We start from the raw sequence: 21848 nt of genomic DNA, 5'->3' as shown, positions 1-21848 counted from the left end.
AGGCAAATTCCTTTGTGATTTTGGGCTATATAAATAAAATTGAATTGAATTGGATTGATTAATCGCGATTAATTTATTCCAGATTTGCGATTAATTAGTATTTTTTTTAATTGATTTACTGCCCTAATATATATATAAATATCCATCCATCCATCCATCCATGTTCTTGGCCGCTTCTTCCCTTTCGGGGTCGCGGGGGTGCCGGAGCCTATCCCGGTTGCTGATGGGCGAAGGCGGGGTCCACCCTGGACAGGTCTCCAGTCCGTCGCAGGGCCTCAATCACACACATTCACTCTCACATCCACACCTAGGGGCAATTTAGAGTCACCAATGAACCTATGAAGCATGTTTTTGGACGGTGGGAGGAAGCCGGAGTCCCCGGTGAAAACCCACGCATGCACGGGGAGAACATGCAAACTCCACACAGAAAGGTCCCAGCCGGGAGTCGAACCGGGGCCTTCTCGCTGTGAGGCAAGAGCGCTAACCACTGCGCCACCGTGCAGCCCATATATATAAATATTTCAGTATATATCAAATATATATATTTCAATATAACAAAACTATAATGGTTGGAGTATAGTAATATATTTCAATATACTGATAGATACTGCTTCCATATATGAAATAAACTGTTCATATATTGTTTTTTTCATAAAGATTGATTCATAAATGAGTTGATTTTTCCAATTTTATTTTGAAATGTCGAGTTGTATTTTGAAAGGATCTGCATCGGGATATTTTCTTTAAGTTTTGTTTTTGATAAAACACAACAAGGAGACTTGAGAATGTTACATTTTCCCAGAATGCACAGCGGTTTACTTCATCATTTTCACATAAAAATCAAAAAGTCATAAAGAACTAAAACATCAAACAAAGAAAATGAATCGTTTGAATGAATCGGATCAGAATTTGGTTAAATCAAATGTGTCAAAATGTTGTGATTTGGGTTGAGATGAGGAGGAGCGCGTGCTCTACCTGCGTCCTCCTTCAGAACGGAGCTCACGCGCTCCCTCACGCGCTCCTCTCCATGACCTTGTCTGGAATGTTCTCTGGATTCTGGAGGAGAATCTCTGGACCTCACGGGGAACCGGACCGAGATTCTGCTCCATCAGAACAGTTCTGCTGTTTCCAGGAGGATGATGGAGGGGGTGGGGGTGGGGGGCAGCACCCCCTCCTCCTCCTCCTCCTCCTCCTCCATCATCAGCCTCCATTTTACATCAGACCGAAGCTCAACACAAACAACCCGCCCAGAACCGCCGCTCCGCGCGGCGTCGCCCCGCAGGACGGGGGAACTGTCCCGGTTCTGCAGAGAACGAACCGAACCGTCCTTTCGCGGTTCCGTCGATGTGCGCAGACGGAAAGAAAAACGCCCCAAACAACGAGGGTGCGCGCACACGCACGGATCACGCGCATGCGGTTGGTCCGTTCGAACCAGTACCAGTCACATCAGAACCAGAACCAGAACCAGTGACGTCCGAACCAGGAGCGGATGAAGATGCTGAGGAGGGAATCAGGGTTCTTCCCGCCCTCCTCATCCTCGCCATCTTCATCCGCTCGATCATCTGATGAAGGTTATTGATGAGGATGATGATGATCAGTATAGAGATGAAGACTATCGATGAAGATCAGAGCGCGCGCGCGCTGTTTACCTGAAAACAAGCCGCTGTGGGTTCGTGAGGAGGACGCGCGTGTCTGTCTTCTCTGTTCCGCAGCGAACCCCACAATGATGCTCTCCCCCCTCCCCGCGCGCTGCCCCGCCTCCTCCTCCCCCCTCCCTCCTCACACCGGCTTTTCAAAATAAAGGTTATGTTTTCCTCACATTTATGGACCTTTTTATTGAAACTGCAGGATTCTAAGGTTTGTCTTCGTTTAGCTGGTGGAATGTGCAGCTGTGCTGTTCCCCGGGACAGTCTGCGCATGCAGTCTGCGCATGCAGTCTGCGCATGCAGTCTGCACATCAGTGGCTTTCACAGGAGGGGGTGATGTGGGTCCTTGTGGTGTTTTGTGGTGTGGGGAGAATCACCTGCAGCCAATCATGGCCAAGACAAGATGGTGATGGACTTAAAGGGTAACCAAACACTCTCTTACAAAGGCTCCTTCACTTTTGAAGCACCTGTTCAGGTTTATGATCCGTTTAAATTCTAGATGTAGCAATCTTGCAATCACATTTTTAGAAACTCGTTGTGGGGATTGGGATCAGGGGTGTGATTGTGTTCAATTGTCTTTCTTTCTTCCACCTGGTTTCTGTCCACCTGTGGCCAACAACAACATTTAGCCTTTGACATACTTAAAATAAATGCAGGCAATAGAGAAATGAGCATCTTGGCTGCACGTATCATGTGAGGCCAAAGTGAATTTAAATCAGTGTTTGTGCTAGTTGCACTTAAATATGTATAAATAACATCATCCCTGAATGAAACTTAATTTTAAAATGTATTTAGAGGAATAAGAAGATGAGTTTTTGATTCCCATCCAGATGTTTTTCTGCTCCAACACACATGATTTAATTCAGTGTGTGATTAACAGGCTTCTACTGTCACACAAAAAATATTGAATATCAGAACTGTGAGTGAAAAGAAAATCAACAATGATCTGATTTACTGACACATTTTATTTGTTTGAGGTTTTCACCTAAAAAAATAACATGAAATATGAAACATTTTGCCTGGAAAATGAGGCTACAAAGAAAAAAGAATGACAGCCATTCAACTCACTGATCATCACAGCGTCGACTGATCGAACTCAGCTGCTACAAAGTTGTTAAAGAGTTAAATTAGAAACATTTAACAAACATGTTGAGGACTAACATTGAATCCATGTTTAAATTCCACTGCAGTGAAACGACATAAACATGAAGATGCTGTCATCAAACTCAAGACATTATGCTAACAAAGTGGAGACATTCAACAATTGTAGAAAATATCTTAAAGTTTAAATAAATCTCCTTCAAAATCGACATTTCTTTAGCTTAACAATCCTTCATTTGATCCTCAGTGACCTCAGACTTAGTAAAGCTGAACATCGTCATAGCTGTGAGTGCTTTGACGTGTTTTTATGACTCCTCTCTGTTCCTGCAGCAGCATTCACAGTCAACATGAAGTATGAAGGTCCGACGGTCAGCGACACGACAGCAACGGACATTTCTTTATCTTAACAATCCTTCATTTGATCCTCAGTGACCTCAGACTTAGTAAATCTGAACATCGTCACAGCTGTGAGTGCTTTGACATGTTTTTATGACTCCTCTCTGTTCCTGCAGCAGCATTCACAGTCAACATGAAGTATGAAGATCCGACGGTCAGCGACACGACAGCAACGGACATTTCTTTATCTTAACAATCCTTCATTTGATCCTCAGTGACCTCAGACTTAGTAAAGCTGAACATCGTCACAGCTGTGAGTGCTTTGACGTGTTTTTATGACTCCTCTCTGTTCCTGCAGCAGCATTCACAGTCAGCATGAAGTATGAAGATCCGACGGTCAGCGACACGACAGCAACGGACATTTCTTTAGCTAACAATCCTTCATTTGATCTTCAGTGACCTCAGACTTAGTGAAGCTGACCTTCATCATAGTTTTGTTCTGGAAGCAGCATGTCAACATGAAGCAACAAAAGTGAGAAGATCCAACGTTCAGCAACACGAAAACAACATCCTTCGCACAGAAAACTCTTCAGGAGCGAGTGTTCGTCAGGCTGGATCATTTACGGCAAACGTGAAGTCAGAAGTGAGTCCGGTGCTGCGTTCAGGCGTCTGGCGGACTGCAGCGCCGTGGAAACGGATACAAACGTCTGCTTCTGTGGGACCACTGATCCCTCCATCAAACTCTCATCATGTACAGACAGACCTGCTGCTTGTTTTTGCTGATTTTGGTAAAATTCGAATATTTGAGTGACACTTTGGTTCTGGAGGAACCAGAACAGAACCTCTGAGGAGATGAGATTGGACCGTCAGACCTGCTTTCTCTCCCTTGTTCAGACGTTCCACCTGCAGGAGGAGCAGAGAAATCAGAGAAACGTTTCCACATCGTCTACAGCTTCATAGGAAACCTTCACACTGACTCTGTTAGGACTAAAACGTTCCACCAGCAGCTGCACTGACCTCAGCGTCTGCAGGTTGTAGTCTGGACTCATCATCAGCTTGTAGAGCTGCTGAACATCGGCGTTCTTCAGGTTGTTTCTGCTCAGGTCCAGTTCTGATAGGTGGGACGGGTTTACCTTCAGCACTGAGACCAGAGCTGCACAGCTGATCCCTGTCAGCCTGCAGCAGCTCAACCTGAATCGAAGGCAGATGACATCATTTCCTGTTAGCTGTGTGCGCGTTGGACTCGAATCACGTGTACGGTTAAATCTTCTCTATTTTGTCTTCCAGCTGCTCCCTGTAGGGGGCGCCATAGTGAATCATCTGCCTTCATCTAACCCTCTCCTCTTCCTCCACTACATTGTCATAAACATAAAAGATCTACAGCAAACACAGAACTGACCTCAGAGTCTTCAGTCTGGCGTCTGGGCTCTCCAGAAAACCACACAGATGCAGAAGTCCTGCATCCTGCAACATGTTGAAGCTCAGGTCCAGTTCTGTCAGGTGGGAGGGGTTGAGCTTCAGAGCTGACACCAGAGCGGCACAGCTGACCTCAGAGAAACTGCAGTCCTCCAACCTGAATCCAGGATAGAGTTAAGTTTAAAAATAAATAATTTCTTCAATCGATTTTAGATCAAAGGAGCTAAAAGATCCTAAAGAATAAATGTCTTTACTGCATCAAGCTTCAGATTCCAATTCTCTATGCCGAACACAGGTGAGCATCAAACCAGAGCACTCCTTTATTGGAAAAAGAAATTCACTTTTTATTTGTTTCTACAAATGTATCATAAAAATAAGAGTTTTGAAGAATATCATGAATAGAGTACTTTCATCTCAAAGTTAAAGATGTATTTCACCTGATTTTTTTTTTTACGTCTTTCAATATTTTCCTTTTGAAGAAACATAGTTTGAAATATTTCTCAATCAGATGCTGAAATCTGAAGGAAAGAATCTTAGCTTTTTACTTTTTTATGGTTTTTATTTTTAATCTAAAATAAATATGTTAGTTTTAAAGTAAAAGTCTGTGACTGCAGGTAAGACCATCACAACTTTCTCATCACACCAACCTCAGAGTCTGAAGCCTGCAGTCTGGACTCTCCAGAAAACCACACAGCTGCTTCAAGCCTGAATCCTGCAGCTTGTTCTCACTCAGGTCCAGTTCTGCCAGATTGGTTGGGTTGGTCTTCAGAGCTAAGACCAGAACAGAACAGCTGATCTCCGACAGACTGCAGTTCTCCAACCTGAATCCAGAGGAAGAACAGAGGTTTTTATCCAGACTGATTCATACAGCAAAAAAAAAAAACAACCTTTAAATAAACAGCATTGAACAACAAAAGGCCTCCAGCAGGAGCAGAGATCTGACCTCAGAGTCTGCAGTCTGCAGTCTGGACTCTCCAGAAAACCACACAGGTGTTTCACTCCTGAATCCTGCAGGTTGTTCCTGCTCAGGTCCAGTTCTGTCAGATAGGTCGGGTTGGACTTCAGAACTGAGGCCAAAGCAGCACAGCTGATCTCTGAAAACCTAATGTTTTGCAACCTAAAACAAACAAGGAAAAATCAGGATTAGAATAATCTGGAACGAGTTGCAGTTGTTCAGGTGTCAAATCTGAAGCTCCTAAAAAACATGGATTTATCTTAAAAAAACGAACTTTATGAAATATAAAACTTTCTAATGAAATAAATTAGTCTAATGTACTTTAATGAAAAGCATTATTATGTGAGAGCAGAACTGTACAAATGTTACAAAGAACCACCAGCAGCAGCATTTTCTAACCTCAGAGTCTCCAATCGGCAGTTTGGACTCTCCAAACCAGCAAACAGAACCTTCACCGCAGAGCTCTGCAGGATGTTGTTACTCAGGTCCAGTTCTGTCAGATGGGACGGGTTGGACTTCAGCGCTGAAACTATGACTTCACAGTCTGTCAGTGTGAGCCCACAGCCGGCAAGTCTGGGAAAAACACAGAGATCTGCTGTGACTAAAAGATCGAGACACATCCATGTCAGGAAATGAATGTGGAAAGAAACTCGTGGATTTAATCCCAAATCATCAATCTGTCTGTGTAATCTGAAACTACATGTAACTTTAACAAACTCCTTAAGGGTGCAACATGAGAACCTTTTTGGCCGACACACACGGACAACGAATGACAATAAAAGGCCTCCGGTATGAGCTTCTGCCCACTTGAGCAGTGTCATTTATTTCCTCATGTAGACATACTGTAATGTAATGTAATGTTACGTAAAAAAATAATGCTTATGTTATTTGTAATCATTTAATTTAACAATTAAATAAGTATTAAATATATATTTAATTAATTAAATACATATTTAATTATTTAATTAACCTTTTCTAATGACAAAATGTAAACACATCAAAATTGTTTTGGACATTTGTCACAGCTCTCTTAGATACGGGGTTTCCTACTGGAGTGAGAAGGGGCACAGAGAAAAGAGAGGGAAACACACGGCAGAGACATTGAATGAAACTCTGTGAGGTAAACAGTTTGTTATTCTGAAATGTTCTGTTTCAATCATCTTCCTGATAATCACAACATTACATATGTATGTGCATACGGGTATCTCAGGGCGGATTTCTGTGTGCTACATACAGAAGCTAGCTACAGATGCTGCTAGCTGAGCTAACACAGATAGCAATGTAGCTGTTCTTCTGTTCCCTGGAAAATAGACAGAGGTCTGAGTTACCAACGAAAGTTCTAAGTTCCTCTCACAGTTTTAGAGAACAGTCAAAAGACTGAGGTGACCATTGATTGAGCCGTTGCCATTCCTGTCTGGAATTTAGCAAACATTTGGGTCATTATTGTGGAAAAGGTACATTTTAGCAAGAAATGCAACTTAAAGACCCACTTGGAGGAAAATTGTGTTTTTAACATGTTCTTGTTGCATTTTCTTGATAATGGACAGATATAAAGAAAATTACGCTTGAAATTGCAATTTCAGTTAATTTTTTTATTCAAATGTGAATATATTGTGCTTGTGATGTAGAGCTCCCAGCTCCGCCCCTTTCTGATGCATCCACTTGAAGACAAATAGATCCATGAATGTCTTTGTGTTTCTCATCTGAGCTGGAATCTGGATCAGAACTGTAATGTTAGGTTGGGGTTGTGAGAGACTGCAAGTTTGTGTGAGAGTATGTAAACAGATGGATGTTGGGAAGTGAGGCCAGGCTTACTCCAAAGAGACGGTCCCGCCCACAACTCAGAGGTTAATTTCTAATGAACTCTTACTCCTCTGTAAAAACTATGTTCCAGAAAACAACTTTTTTTTTGGTAAAACGGCATAACTGTAATAAAAAAAGCACTTATTTACGACCCTTTACAGCCTCGTTTGTAAAGACCAACTGCTTTTCTCCACTACAGAATATGCTGGAATTACGTAACCTGTGTATGAGTTGTGTTTTCAAAGACTATGTGTGATATGTTCTGTCACTGGTGACGGCGTTAACTTTACAAAGCCACAGCTGTGATCTGCAATATTTTGTTCTTTTTGATTTCTTTTGACGTCATCCTCTGAACTCACCGGGCCCTCCTGCAGTTCCTCACAGCCGCGATCAGCCTCCGTCGACCTTCTAATGTGGTGTTGTACTCGTTCAGGTCCAGCCGATCAAGAACCTCCTCTGACATCTGTAGCATGTAGGCCAGAGCGGAGCAGTGGATCTCTGAGAGTGTCTGGTTTGCTCTGTTCTCTGACCTCAGGAACTCCTGGATGTCTCTATAAACGGAGAGGTCTTTCATCTCCATCAGACAGTGGAAGATGTTGATGCTTCTGTCTGGAGACATCTTAAAACTGTTCATCATCTTCAGGTTGTTGATGATTCTCTGGATGGTTTCTGGACTGCTGTCTGTTTTTCCCAGAAGACTTGCTAATATTTTCTGGTTTGACTCCAAACAGAGGCCGTGGAGGAAGCGGACGAACAGGTCCAGATGTCCGTTCTTACTTTGCAGGGATTTCTCCATGACTTTGCAGAGAAACAGTTCAGGAGATGAGTTTCTCTGGTTCCTCAGGAAGCCCACAGATTGCCAGGCTTTTTCAAAGAACCCTACAGGATCCCAGTCATTCCCCAGGAAGTCCTCCATCACTTCTGCGTTCTTGTTGGTGTAACAGTGGAACATGTAGACTGCAGCCAGGAACTCCTGAACGCTCAGATGGATGAAGCTGTAGACCGGTTTCTCAAAGACTCCACACTCTTTTCTGAAGAACTTAGTACAAACTCCAGAGAACACAGAGGCCTCTGCAACATCCAGACCACACTGCTGCAGGTCTTCTTCATAAAAAATGGCATTTCCTTTCACCAGATGATTAAACGCCAGCATCCCCAGCTTCAGAAGAACTTCAGCATCCGTTTCTTTCAGCTCTTGTTGGTTTAAGCTCTGTCCTTGTTGGTACTTCTCCTTCCGTCTCTTTGCCAGAACCAGCAGGAGACTTGAGTACATGTCGGTTAAAGTGCTGGGCAGCTCTCCTCTCTGCTCTGTGGTCAAGAAATCCTCCAGAACTGCAGAAGTGATGCAGCAGAAGACTGGAATGCTGCACATGATGTAGAGGCTTCTGGAGCCCTTGATGTAGGCAATGATTCTACTGGACAGCTCTTCATGTGGGAATCTCCTCCTGAAGTACTCCTCCTTCTGAGCATCATTGAAGCCTCGTACTTCTGTCAGTCTGTCCACACATGAAGGAGGGATCTGATTGGCTGCTGCAGGTCTGGAAGTGATCCAGACCAGAGCTGAGGGAAGCAGACGTCCCTGGATGAGGTTTATCAGCAGCAGATTGATGGAGGACTTCTGGGTGACATCAGACACCACTGGACTGTTGCTGAAGTCCAGAGAAAGTCTGCTTTCATCCAGACCATCAAAGATGAACAGAAGTTTGCAGACAGACAGCTGCTCTGCTGGGATCTTCTGGAACGTTGGATGGAACCGCTGGATCAGAGTGAGAAGACTGTGCTGCTCATCTCTGATCAGGTTCAGCTCCCTGAAGGAAAGAGGAACCACAGCACTGATGTCTTGGTTCTCCGAGCCCTCGGCCCAGTCCAGAGTGAACTTCTGCACCGAGAAGCTTTTTCCAGCTCCAGCGACGCCGCTGGTCAGAACCACTCTGATGGGTCCATGTTGGTCAGGTAAAGGTTTCAGGATGTCCTGGTTCCTGATTGGAGCATCATGAAGCCTGTTGGTCTTGGAAGAGGTCTCCATCTGCCTCGCCTCATGTTGGGTCTGAACTTCTCTCAGTCCGTCTGTGACGTAGAGCTCCGTGTAGATCAGGTTTAGGAGAGATTCTCTTCCTGATTCTTCAGTTGCATGTTCACATTTCCTCCTCAGACTGATCTGATGTTCATCTAAGAGCTCCTGGAGACCAACATCTGCTGTAGAAAGACAGCAGAGAAAGACCTCCATCAGTATTCATATATAAGTTCTTCAGTCTCACTTTGGATTCTTCCGCTCTGACTCACCAGTTCTTGGTCTTTTGCCACACTGAGGACAGGACAAGAGTCCTGATGGAGCAGACTGGTCCCAGGATGAGGTGATGCAGAATCTGCAGAACCAGTGTCCACAGCTGATGGAGATCGGGTCCTTCAGGATGTTCTGACACAGAGCACAACAGGACGGCCGCTTCTCCTCACAAACAGGGATCGCCTTTCTGTGGATAACATGAGGATCAACAGAATACGATTTAAAAAGATACACGGATTGAAAATATGAAGCATATCTTTCATTTTTTTAAACACTAGTGGAAAAAAGAACTTTCTAAGCTCGTTTTACAGAGACAGTCTCTTACTCTGAGCCCGGTGGTCCACATTCACACATAAAGGGTGGATTTCTCTCTTTGGAGTTGTTGCTCTTCATGGACCAACATCTGGATTCTGCAGACTGGCTCCTCAGTTCAATCTGCTGAGCTCTGCAAACAAGCATGGTCAGATATGTTGGGGCTTCTTATTTTCAATGACTCTTCTGTTGTTGGTTGGTTCATCATTGCTGCTGTTTTCCATGTCGTTAATTGTTTATCTTAGTTTATTCAAGAAACTGTTCCTTACTTAGCATCTGGGGGTCCAGGTTGACTCATGTACGGTGGATTTCTCTCTTTGGAGTTTAATCTTCTTAATGCATAGATGCTGTCTGACGACGGACTTTTCTGAGTGAGTAGTTGATCTCTGCAAACAAACATCAATGTCAGATGTGTTAGTTCTCATCGTTTTAAATTCCAATCCCAACCATTGGTTGATCTGTTTTCAAATCCTTCCAAGTGGTCTTTGAATTCTGATAACAATATCTAAAATAATGTCTAAAAACGTAGGACTTAATTTCTGAGGGTCATTAGAAATTCACCTCTGCTGTTGAAGAGAAACCCCACCCCCATTTCCCATCATCTTTTGTTTACACACTCTCCCACTAGCTTACAGCCCCTCACTACCCCAACCTACATTAGTGGTGCAACAAAAATGGTAAGCTGTATCACAGCTAGCTTCCAGCTCAGACGAGGAAACAAAGACATTCATGGATCTATTTGTCTGCTGGTGGAGCAGGGAGCTTATGATCCGCCCAGAGGGTTTTCTGTCACAAATACAGTCTTTTTTAAACAGCATTTCTTTCATCTGCTCCTGATTCACAACAATTTGAATAAAAATATTTAGATATGCAATTTTGACCCGATTTTCTGTCTATATGTCCTCCATCGTTAGAAAACCGCTCCAAGAACATGTTAAGAAGATCATTTGCTTTGGAGTGGGTCTTTAATGACTCTTCTGTTGTTGGTTGGTTCATCATTGCTGCTGTTTTCCGTGTTGCTAAATGTTTATCTCAATTTATATAAGAAACTGTTCCTTACTTAGCATCTGGAGGTCCAGGTTGACTCATGTATGGTGGGTTTCTCTCTTTGGAGTTCAGTCTTCTTAATGCATAGATGCTGTCTGACTTGATTCTCTGTAGCAGTTCATCTCTGCAAACAAACATCCTCTCAGGTTAGAAGGCGTTGTGGTTTTAATGACAGTAAAGCTCTGACAGTGGGGATTGTTGGAAAGGTTATTCTTTGTCTGGGAATCCAAACGTTAGCTGGTTTAGCATCACCCAGCTAATGCCCTTTTCTGGTGCTCATAAACTGCCACCAGAGTACTTCGGGGGGGATTCAGATCCCATTAAAAACATGTGATCTGGAATCTGCTTCAAGCCAGACTCTGTAATAAATTCATGAGCATTTATCCCCGCACACATTCCAGGAAGCCACTCCTTTAAATGCCTCTCAGATCATTTAGACTTCTATTTATAGTTGTCCAGCTATTTCTGGTATCTAAAAGTCTAGAAAACATTTTTAGAGTTTCATCTCTAGTTCATGAAACAACATGAGCTGCATTAGTTACTAAAGTCACGACCAAAACTCTTCATCACTCCTGATCCGCTCTGAGTTACATGTCATCCATCTCTAATTGGATCCTTTTGGGTTCCAGCTCCAATCATCTTACGTGTCTGAGGAATGCAGATGTATTATTACAGACTTTCCACAGAAACTCTGTGGTTAGGTTTATTACTCAGGTATGTTGGCCCGCTCGTACATCCTCCAGGCCCAGTACTGGAGTTTTTGTTTATCGTCCAAAACAAATTTCACATTTTCAGTTTGCATTTACTGTTTGGCCGAGACCCTTATCCAAACGCACTTAAAACAAAGAAAAGTAAACACATGGGGATGTTTTGTGCATAGGATGTTGGATAAAAGTAGATGAATTACTTTATAAATGGAAGTGAAGCTGCAGAGTTGTTCTGTACATTTACATTTGTTCTGACTGATGCTTCTCTAAGATACTGTCTGTGCCTCATCGGTTCTGGTGAAATCCATCGTTCACAGTTTGAAGTTTCTGGAATCATGCAGTGAACATCTCTCAGCTACAAGACAAAGAAAGAGCTTCTTACCTTGAGTCTGAGAGTCCAGGTTCTCTGGAGTCTGGATGCTGATTGTTGGACCAGTCCTTCATTCTGAAGAGACTACAGGATCCTGGACCCTGGACTCTGATCTGGTCTGAATCCGTCATCTTGGTGGATCTGACAGCTGAGGTCCTGCAGACATGACCAAATGCTTCGAGTCAGTTCTTGACAGACGACCAGAGGAGGAAGCTGAGCTCAGGCTTTCAATCAGAAGAATGTGGGACTGACAGCATTCTGATCTCTCAGCTCTGATGTTAACACGCAATCCAAACTCACGCAATTCCTGCTACTTCCTTATCTCTACTGTCACCTGAACAGAGATGCTCCTCCCCCTTTTTAGAGGATCATCTGCACTACGAGTACGAATGGAGTCCTAGTTTGTTTTCTCAGATTTCCGTAAGGTCACACTTATACGAACACATTTGGGGAGGATCCTCATGGTTTGGGACAGAACAAGACAACACAAGAAGAAGTGAGAAGTTCCAGAACACTGACAGGATGATCCATGAGGAGAGTCAAACTGAAAAACACTGTCAGGGTCAAACTGAAAGTGTCCATGTATAGAGTCAGTCTGTGTGCAAGTTTGTTATTTAGATTCTTGACCTCTGCTGTAAAGACCTTCATAATTTTCTCAATGCTGTAACCCTCCACACTCGTCCTAAGTAGCTAAGTATCAAAGTCACGGCCCGGGGGCCGGATCCGGCCCTCCGGGTAATTCTATCCGGCCCTCCACATCATTTTATTTTATTGTTATTAATGACCCGATGTTATCTTGGGCTCATTTCTAACTTGTATAATTCTGACAAAATATATTTTTATGTAGAGTAAAATATTGAAAGTTATTTAAGGTTTAAGTTGATTTATTCTAATATTCCTGCATTTTTATTATTTATAATTATGTTAAAAAGTTACGGTTTTAAAGTTTTAAACATTTAATTTTAGAGTGTTCATTAAATGTTTATTCCGTTTGTCCCACGACCTGAGGTGTGTTTTGGATTTTGGCCCCTTGTGCGATTGAGTTTGACACTCCTGGCGTAACCATCCTACAGCTGACCAATCAGGACACAGTTCTATTCAAACCCAAACAGAGACAACAAAAATACTGTAAAGATCTTTTCATGGATGTGCAGATTATTATGAGTTTCATTCAATCAAAAGTGCCATTAGTGTTCTAATTAAATTTGAGACAAGAAAACAATAATTGATGCTCCTGTTCAGAATTAAAGAAAAACCCAAAGTGATGAAAAATAAGAACAGAAAACATGAAAACCACACATTCCTTTAATCAGGAATAAAATAGAAATGAATGATACTGGACGCAGTTCCAAAAGAAAACCTGATGGCAAACGGAAGGGAGCACGGAGTCTAGGACGATGTCCAAAGACATTTACCACGATGAACACCACTGTTGAAAGAAATCTAAAATAATACAGACTGGAATTTCCCAAGATGCATTTTGGCACACAGATCCTGACCGAGCGTCCTGCAGACAAACAAGACAAACCCGGATCTTTATGGGAATATCAGTTCTCTATTCCCAAATGTTTCCTTTTCAAGAAAGGAAACATGGAGGAGGCTTGGTCATGGTTTGGGCTTTCAGGGTGTCATGAATCCAGGTTGAATGGAACTGAGACCGTTAACCAGCATGGATCCAGCTGTCCTGCCTGTAGAGTTTGAGAGTTTGGTTTCAGCTGCAGATCAATAGGATAGAGATTGAGAGGAAATACTACTAATAAGATATATACATTGATATAAAATAAAGTTTGTTTTTCATGCTTCCTTGTCAGTAGATTTGTCATTTTCAAAGTTTGTCTTTCACTGACAGACAGAAGAGTCAACATTTCCTTTCGTGACTAAACCAACCATGTTCTCATGCAACATTTCTTTAACTGAGGCCAACTTTCCATTTTCAGTCGGTCTAACTGCATTCCTGATGAAATCCAGTCTGGTAGCTTTTTCTAGGCCTCCAGCCAGATTTCTCTGCTAAAGCTTTGACCAGAGTTCTGCTTCTGCGACTCTTTTATCTCTTCATAGTGGCTCTCCGGATGAGTAAAGAAGGAAGACAGTAGCCCTAACTATTGAAAATGACCTAGTTAGCATTCACTTGAATTAGATTTATGATGGAGGTACTTCTAGTACAGTAAAATAAACAGTTATGTTTTTACACCACCAATCAAGATGTACTCTACCATTCCTCGACCATTCTGCACAGATTTCCAAAACTATCAAAGCTTTAGTAACAAGTTTGATCTTCTCAGAGAGCTCCTTTTATGAGATGTATGCAGTGTTTGATCGCTGTACAAAAGGAGTGGCTAAGAAAATCAGTTTGTGTATTCTTCATATATTATTCTATTGAATTCTAAACAATTGAAGTCATGTTCATGTTATCAAATGTCAAAAAGGACATTTTTGACTTGTCTTGTTGAAAACTTTTTATGGTAGTGCTTTAGCGTCAGTGGGATGATCCTATGAGGCACAGGAAGTCTTTTATGTTGAAAGGAAGTGATACGAGCCTCGGTCTAAAGCAGGAGTCCCCAGACTTTTCCTAGTGAGGGGCATATAACCTTTTCTTCACTGATGCGGGGCCGGGGTCATTTTTTAGGCTAACAGAAAAAGTGTTTTCTGTTATTTGTTCGGTCTGCGATTGATGCTAACACTGTTTTCTGCGTTGCTAACAGAAAGCACTGTTAGCAAAGCACTATTTTGCTAGCAGTGTTAGCAAACAATCTCAAAGCCAGATTGGAGGAAAAAATCATGCGTCTCTGATAGTGTGTGGGGGGCCGGGCAAAATGTGCTGGTGGGCCGGGTTCGGCCCATGGGCCGTAGTTTGGGGACCCCTGGTCTAAAGAAAAAAATTACACTTTGTGGCATCTATCAGTCTCTTCATTAGTCTGAAGTGTGACGTGTCTGAACTTAAACATTAGCAGAAATTACTTTCTTTTGAAATTACATTTCATAGATAGTTCAAAATAGGCTTTAAATGTTTTATTGTCAGCTATATGCTGTTGATCCCTCAGTGATGTTCAATTTGATCTTTAATGTGTATGTATCCAAAAACAGGCTTTCATAGGGTGTCGTAATTGTTTCACATAAATGATATATATATATATATATATCGGGGTGGGATTATATAAATTCGCTTCCTTCCACTCCCTTTCAAGCGATCTACTTGTGATTCATTAAGTGATATGTTATGTATGTATTATGACCTGATTGCTTGAAATAAACCATTTCATTCATTCATTCATTCATTCATTCATTCATTCATTCATATATATATATATTTCAAAAGTAACAACAATTCCAATGTAAAGCAGCACCACATTTCTCAAAAGGAGGAATTAAGACTTTGATGCTCCTACTAGGCTTAGATCAGTGAGAAACAGACACAAATGGCTCTTTTTTTATTAAAAGTTGCAGACATCTGACTTGAACCTTCATCCAGACTCTGATTAACCTGGACTCTCAGACTCAAAGTGGAATGGGAGGAGTCAGGAACGGCTAAAGGAAGTATCCCCTGCCTCCAGTTCTTCGTGACTGTACAGTCCCTTTGGTTATCTGTTCATCTGTTATTTTGGATGATTTGTGTTTATCTGCTGGTTCTGCACATTCCTCATCATGTTTTTATTCGCTGTCTGCCTTTGCTCCAGTCTTCGGGTCACGCCTCATTAGCAGCTACACCTGACAGACTTGTTGATATGTTTTAATCATCAGAAGCAGAACATTTCGTGAGCAGCTTGAATCTGGACAGCACGGTCGTTTCAGTTAAAGAACATCTTAAATTTTATACGTTTTAGAACCAGAAACTCAAATAAACAGCAAACATTTCTGTTTCTATGTTCATGTAAAGGCATTTCTGTAAAGTTGACCTTCGTCTGCAGACTTCAGAGTCCAAACTGTTGTTTTTCTGAACAGGATGGATGTCACAGATCTGCTGCAGATCACGTCGCTTGGTGTTGAATGACATGTTGTGCTCTCAGATTCGCTCTGACAGAAGGTGGAAGGAGTTCAGTCGATCTCAGGTAAACAAATTCTCGTGAAGCGACCCGCTGAACCTCATTCCCCGTGCAGATTAAACTCACGACTCGCCTTATTTTTACTTAAACCTGAACTTGATCTGCAGTTTGATCCATTTTTCCTGAATCAATTCCAACACGTCATGTTTATTCCCATGATTCCCGTTTGGGGGGAGGAGCTCTCATCAGTTCTATCTTAGGGTCTGACGGCTAATTTTCTAAAAGATTTGTTTCAGATTTAAAGACATAATTTCATTTATTGCTTCCGTTGTTCAATGATGGTTAAAACCATTTTCTGGTCCATGACAGGTTTTCATACTATGATGTGAATCCGATCAATGCAGATCACATGTATGGATTTTCTATGACTCTCCTGTGTTGAGTCTGGGCTGTAGAGAGAGGAACCTCCTGCAGAACCAGAGGAAATAGAGTTTAATTCTACAGTGAGTTCAAACACAGCCGCTGCATCCCCTGAATTCAGAATGAATGAATGAATGAATGAATTCATGGTCAGAACTCTTCATCAGCTCTGATGGGTCTGAGGTAACACGCCGTCCATCTCTACTTTCACACTATTGACATTCAGCTCCAACCATCTGCACTGTGTAGAAACTTAGAGACTCTGGTTCTAACAACCGTTCACCAGCTCTGAGAACCACCTAAACCAACTAAAAAGGAATCAGATTACACAAAACTCTAGATGTACTTTTGCACAACCTCAGAGTTACAGCTAACCAGAAAAAGATTTACTTTGGTGTAAAAAAGAAGTGTAAAACTTCAGACTGAGGCGAAAATACTTTTATAAGTATTCCTTATAAAATACAATGCCATTGTACGACATCTAAAAAAATATATTAAGTCAGAGTTGGTCTTGATTTATGCACAAACATGTTAGCCTGCTGGGAGATCCTGTAGCTCCGCCCCAAAATTAAAAATGAAATTAGTTTGTTTTAAGCGATGAAACCAAAATACCAAAGAAGAAAGACGATAAAAGATGACGACATTATCATTGCGTTCAATTATACAAAGACACATTTTCCTCACAGTAACGACACAATTAATCCATGAAATATTATATTTGTTTAATGGAATCCTTGAATGAGATCCAGAAGATGATAAATGATCTAATCCCACCCCTTTTGTGTTTTACTTCAGTTTTTTTACTATAATTTGGTTCTTAGCTTCAGTTTATAGTCATTTATACTTTAATGTGTCTAAGTGCTGATTATTTAGTGAATTCTTGAGTATTGTTATATTTAGCAACAGAGATCAAGTGTTCATTCATTAACATCAGACGTTACATTATTCCAGAAATCATTATTTCATATCACAGGTTGATCAGAATGGAATGCTTATTGATTATGATCAGAAAGATGATTGCATAACTTTTGACATCAGAAAGTTTTATACATGTGACTGATGCTTCTCTAAGATACTGTCTGTGCCTCGTCGGTTCTGGTGAAATCCATCGTTCACAGTTTGAAGTTTCTGGAATCATGCAGTGAACATCTCTCAGCTACAAGACGAAGAAAGAACTTCTTACCTTGAGTCTGAGAGTCCAGGTTCTCTGGAGTCTGGATGCTGATTGTTGGACCAGTCCTTCATTCTGAAGAGACTACAGGATCCTGGACCCTGGACTCTGATCGGGTCTGAATCCGTCATCTTGGTGGATCTGACAGCTGAGGTCCTGCAGACATGACCAAACGCTTCGAGTCAGTTCTTGACAGACGACCAGAGGAGGAAGCTGAGCTCAGGCTTTCAATCAGAAGAATGTGGGACTGACAGCATTCTGATCTCTCAGCTCTGATGTTAACACGCAATCCAAACTCACGCAATTCCTGCTACTTCCTTATCTCTACTGTCACCTGAACAGAGATGCTCCTCCCCCTTTTTAGAGGATCATCTGCACTACGAGTACGAATGGAGTCCTAGTTTGTTTTCTCAGACATCCATAAGGTCCATAATGTCCCATTTTTACTATGTTGTTCCATGTTTATCAATAATTTAATGTTAGAGAAAAATCAACTTACACATTTTTAAACAAATCTCGTCACATTTTGAACTCATGACCAAATCTGCAGCATTTTTAACAAAATTAATGATCTTTGAACTGGAGTAGGTCAAAGGTCACCAAAACATATCTAAAGTTCATGTGTCATAAACAGATTTTTTAGATATTTTAATTTTTAAATCTATGTAAATGCAAGTGCAATAAAAAAAATAGCAACAGAATACAATTTAATTCTAGATGCAGCTCACAAGTTATTGTGCTATTTTTGGAAGAGACTGGAGGACACCTTGTATGGGCCTTGAGGGCTACCTGGTGCCCGCCGGCACCACGTTGGTGACCCCTGGTGTAGAGGAAGCCTGCCCTGACTTCCCATCATCCCTTTGTTTGCACTCTGTCCCACTAGCTTACAGCCCCTCAAGCTCCAAGCTAACATTAGCAGTGCGACAAAAATGTTGAGCAATATCTGAAATGTACAGATCTGATCCGGATTCCAGCTCAGACCAGGAAAACAAAGACGTTCATGGATCTATTGGTCTGCATCAGAACGGGGCGGAGCAGGGAGCTTGTAGCTCCGCCCACCGTCGATTTTACATAATAGCTAGATGGTTTTTCAAAGAGCATTTTTTCATCTTCTCCTATTTCACATCAGTTTTGATCAAAGAAATTCTCAGAAAAGTCATTTTGATCTTAACTGTATACATTTGAATCAGAGTTGGGTTTAAAGGTGATGACAGAACATGATTCTTAAATCAAACAAATGTGAACAATATTATATTTTTACTTCTATTTCATCATTTGGAATCGCCGGTTCTATTTAAATAGTTTCCAAAATGTTGAGGTTGAACAACAAACAACAAAAACTCTGAGGGAATTCCTTCTGTCTGCAGATTAAAGTCTCCTCTCACTGCTTTCTGCTTCTTGGCTCTGCTGGTAAAGGCTGTCCAGTGACTTTTGTTTCTCTGAGAAAACAGACACATAAACTTCCCCTCATCGCTGTACAAACATCTGCAGGATCCACCAGTTTCAATGATTGTTATGTTTACTTTAATGCCAGGTTGGAAACATCAGAATGACCTAAATCTCTTTAATCTCCTTCAGAAAACTTTAGGTTATCTCTTCATCCTCTGTCAAGTTAGTTTTGCTTTTGCCTTCTGGTCACGCACGATTAGCAGCTGACAGCTTTGAAAACCAGAAGCAGAAACGTTTGGAGCTTCAGCCTCTACTGTCTGTAGTTTGACTTCTAGTTCAGTTTGGTTCCCGCCAAGATTTAGATAAGCAACTTTAATGTTGATCAAAGAATTCTGTTTTTGATGTTTTAAAAAGATGATTAGAGAATTTTATATGGACAAACAGCCATTCACAGGTGGGACAAGGTAGAAAAGATGTTTGTGTAAAGCAGGAGAGGAACTTCCAGCTCCTCACTACCACTACCAGTGCAGAGAGAGGACAGTTTCAGGTAGGTGGTTATATCACGGATCGGACACGGTGAACATCCTGGGAGGAAGGCTCTGCAGCGTCTTCATCATCTTAGACGCTCTGCACAATCTCTGAATGATCTCTGTAAAATCTCTGCACAATCTCTGGTCACTGGTCACAGTCTGAAATATTTTGTTTTGGCAAAAACGCAAAAGACTTCAGTTCTTCTTGAGCAAACGTTTAAACAGAACAACCTACAGAACTACAATCCACACACAGCTGCAGCATCTAAACAGAATGAACGATCATAGTTACAGTTACACATCGTTCCTAATGCAGGGATATACAGTTACATCAAATGCAGATGTCATTTATGAAGTTTTGTAAAATGTTATCCCAAAAATCAGTCATTGATGAAACTGATGTCGTCCAAAGTCATTAAAAAAAAACTCATTAAAGATTAGATCACACGTGTCAAAGTCAAGGCCCGGGGGCCGGATCCGGCCCTCCAGATCCTTTTATTTTATTGTTATTAATGACTTGAGGGCTGCACGGTGGTACAGTGGTTAGCGCTCTTGCCTCACAGCGAGAAGGCCCCGGTTCGAATCCCGGCTGGGACCTTTCTGTGTGGAGTTTGCATGTTCTCCCCGTGCATGCGTGGGTTTTCACCGGGGACTCCGGCTTCCTCCCACCGTCCAAAAACATGCTTCATAGGTTCATTGGTGACTCTAAATTGCCCCTAGGTGTGAATGTGAGAGTGGATGTGTGATTGAGGCCCTGAGACAGACTGGCGACCTGTCCAGGTGAACCCCGCCTTCACCCATCAGTAAACTCAAAGCCCAAAACAGCTTCTTACAAAAAAGAGTTTGATAGTTTCTTCAAAATATTTATCATGAAAACGTTCAGAATAAAGCACACTAGTACAGACAAAGAAGCATTTTAAAGTTTTGTTGTCCAGGTTACATGTTTCCTGTTTGACAGAATGACTACATAACCACTAAAGTGTATTTATAGAATCTTCCCTCAGCTGTATGGAACTTTTTATTTCTGTTTGTGTCATCAGTGTTTCTATAAATACTTTGTCCTTAGAGAAGCAAAACTAGCTTTACCTGACAGGTGCGTCGTTGGTAGAGGTGATGTGTTTAAACCAGAAGTCTCAAAGTAAAAACTGGTTCTGTCAGCCTTTAAAAATGTATTCTGCTTGTGACAGCTGTGAAGAAACATTTGCTGTTGGATGGTTAAAAATAGAACTGAAAACAATAAATGACTGAACAAGAAAATAGAAGCTCTTGAAATGTACAGATTCTGCCTCCAGCATCATGGAAATATGAGGAGAATAAACATCTAGAAACTCTTCAAGCTTAAAGCAGCTCTAAATGAGAAAATACCCAAAAATGTAAAAGTCTGAACTTCTGGTATTAACTATAGTTTGTTTTTCTTGGAGGACTTCTGGAGTTTGCAGCACTAGAGATTGTTTCGATCCACCAGCACTTTTTCAAACGGCTTTTCCATCAGCAGGTGGAAACATTTGATTTGGGTTTCTTGACACATGGACCACAACGTGTCCTGCAGCATCTATTCATCAGGTTTGAGTCCAGACAACAAAATAAATATATCAGAACTGTTTTATGTTTTAGTGACAGTCAAGAGTCCAGGCCAGAGATGGTCATCATGACCCAAACACGATACCTGGTTACAGCAGACCAGACTTGGCCAGACTGTCTTCTTTCTTGACATTAACACATCATCAAATGTGTCGTTTTTATTCACTCTCTATTTATAACTATAGACTGGGTTATGTCGTTGCATAGTTTAGCAATAAACTCCCCACGATTGGAAACCAAGCCTGTAAAGGTGAAATGAGTTTTTATTTATTTTTAGTGGTCTTTTGTACAGCAAAGAAAAAACTTTGGCTTCAGTTTTATTGGATTAAGCATCAAATGTATTTTGTGATTCGGTCTCCCATTCATGGCAGGAATGAATATTATCTAAAGTTGTGGAGCAACTTCCTCCAGCATGAGGCAACAACACTTTGGTGGTTTGGCACCTGAAATAGGAAACCGATGGAGTTACACCAGTGTAGGGTCACCATCTGGTGGATGAAAGTGGCACGACGTCAGCGGAATGGGTGGATGATGGATGGATGATGGATGATGGATGGATGGATGGATGGATGGATGATGGATGGATGGATGATGGATGGTGTAATAAAATCCCCCCTTATCCCTAAGCAGAGAAATGTTGAACAACAGACAACAATCACTAATTATTATTCCTCTGTAATGTGATTTCATCTGTGGATTTTAGCCGTTTAATTATGACAATGGCAACAAACAATAAATATTGTGATTTTTTTAATTAATTATCTAATTGAAAACTAATTTTTATACAGATGTATTTAATC

At 41.5% G+C, this 21848-nt stretch overlaps 2 protein-coding genes across 3 annotated transcripts in view; both read right to left on the bottom strand.

Moving 5' to 3' along the window:
• The window catches only part of clip3 (CAP-GLY domain containing linker protein 3), a 15369-nt gene extending 13610 nt beyond the window's left edge, over positions 1-1759 (bottom strand). The window contains exon 1 of the mRNA XM_024277767.2: positions 1650-1759. The gene's annotated coding sequence lies outside the window, so the exon portion shown is untranslated. The remainder of the gene's footprint in view (positions 1-1649) is intronic.
• An 834-nt stretch (positions 1760-2593) lies between these two features.
• On the bottom strand, positions 2594-17900 carry LOC112149020 (NACHT, LRR and PYD domains-containing protein 12). Of its 2 annotated transcripts, none has more exons than XM_024276464.2 (13): positions 17561-17900; positions 11990-12133; positions 10914-11024; positions 10123-10239; positions 9867-9986; positions 9541-9728; positions 7617-9453; positions 5854-6027; positions 5443-5616; positions 5147-5320; positions 4483-4656; positions 4101-4274; positions 2594-3986 (listed from the first exon to the last, which is right to left on the bottom strand). In XM_024276464.2, the coding sequence occupies exons 1-13, from the start codon at positions 17677-17679 to the stop codon at positions 3974-3976; spliced, it is 3519 nt and encodes a 1172-aa protein (XP_024132232.1). In that variant the 5' UTR covers positions 17680-17900; the 3' UTR covers positions 2594-3973. The 2 variants fall into 2 exon arrangements, with proteins under 2 accessions (XP_024132232.1, XP_024132233.1); XM_024276465.2 differs by having other exon boundaries at positions 7617-9450.
• Positions 17901-21848: the final 3948 nt, after the last annotated feature.

The sequence above is a fragment of the Oryzias melastigma genome, linkage group LG13 (genome assembly GCF_002922805.2).
Source record: "Oryzias melastigma strain HK-1 linkage group LG13, ASM292280v2, whole genome shotgun sequence".
Classification (NCBI taxonomy): domain Eukaryota; kingdom Metazoa; phylum Chordata; class Actinopteri; order Beloniformes; family Adrianichthyidae; genus Oryzias; species Oryzias melastigma.
This window is presented reverse-complemented; position numbering and strand designations above follow the sequence as displayed.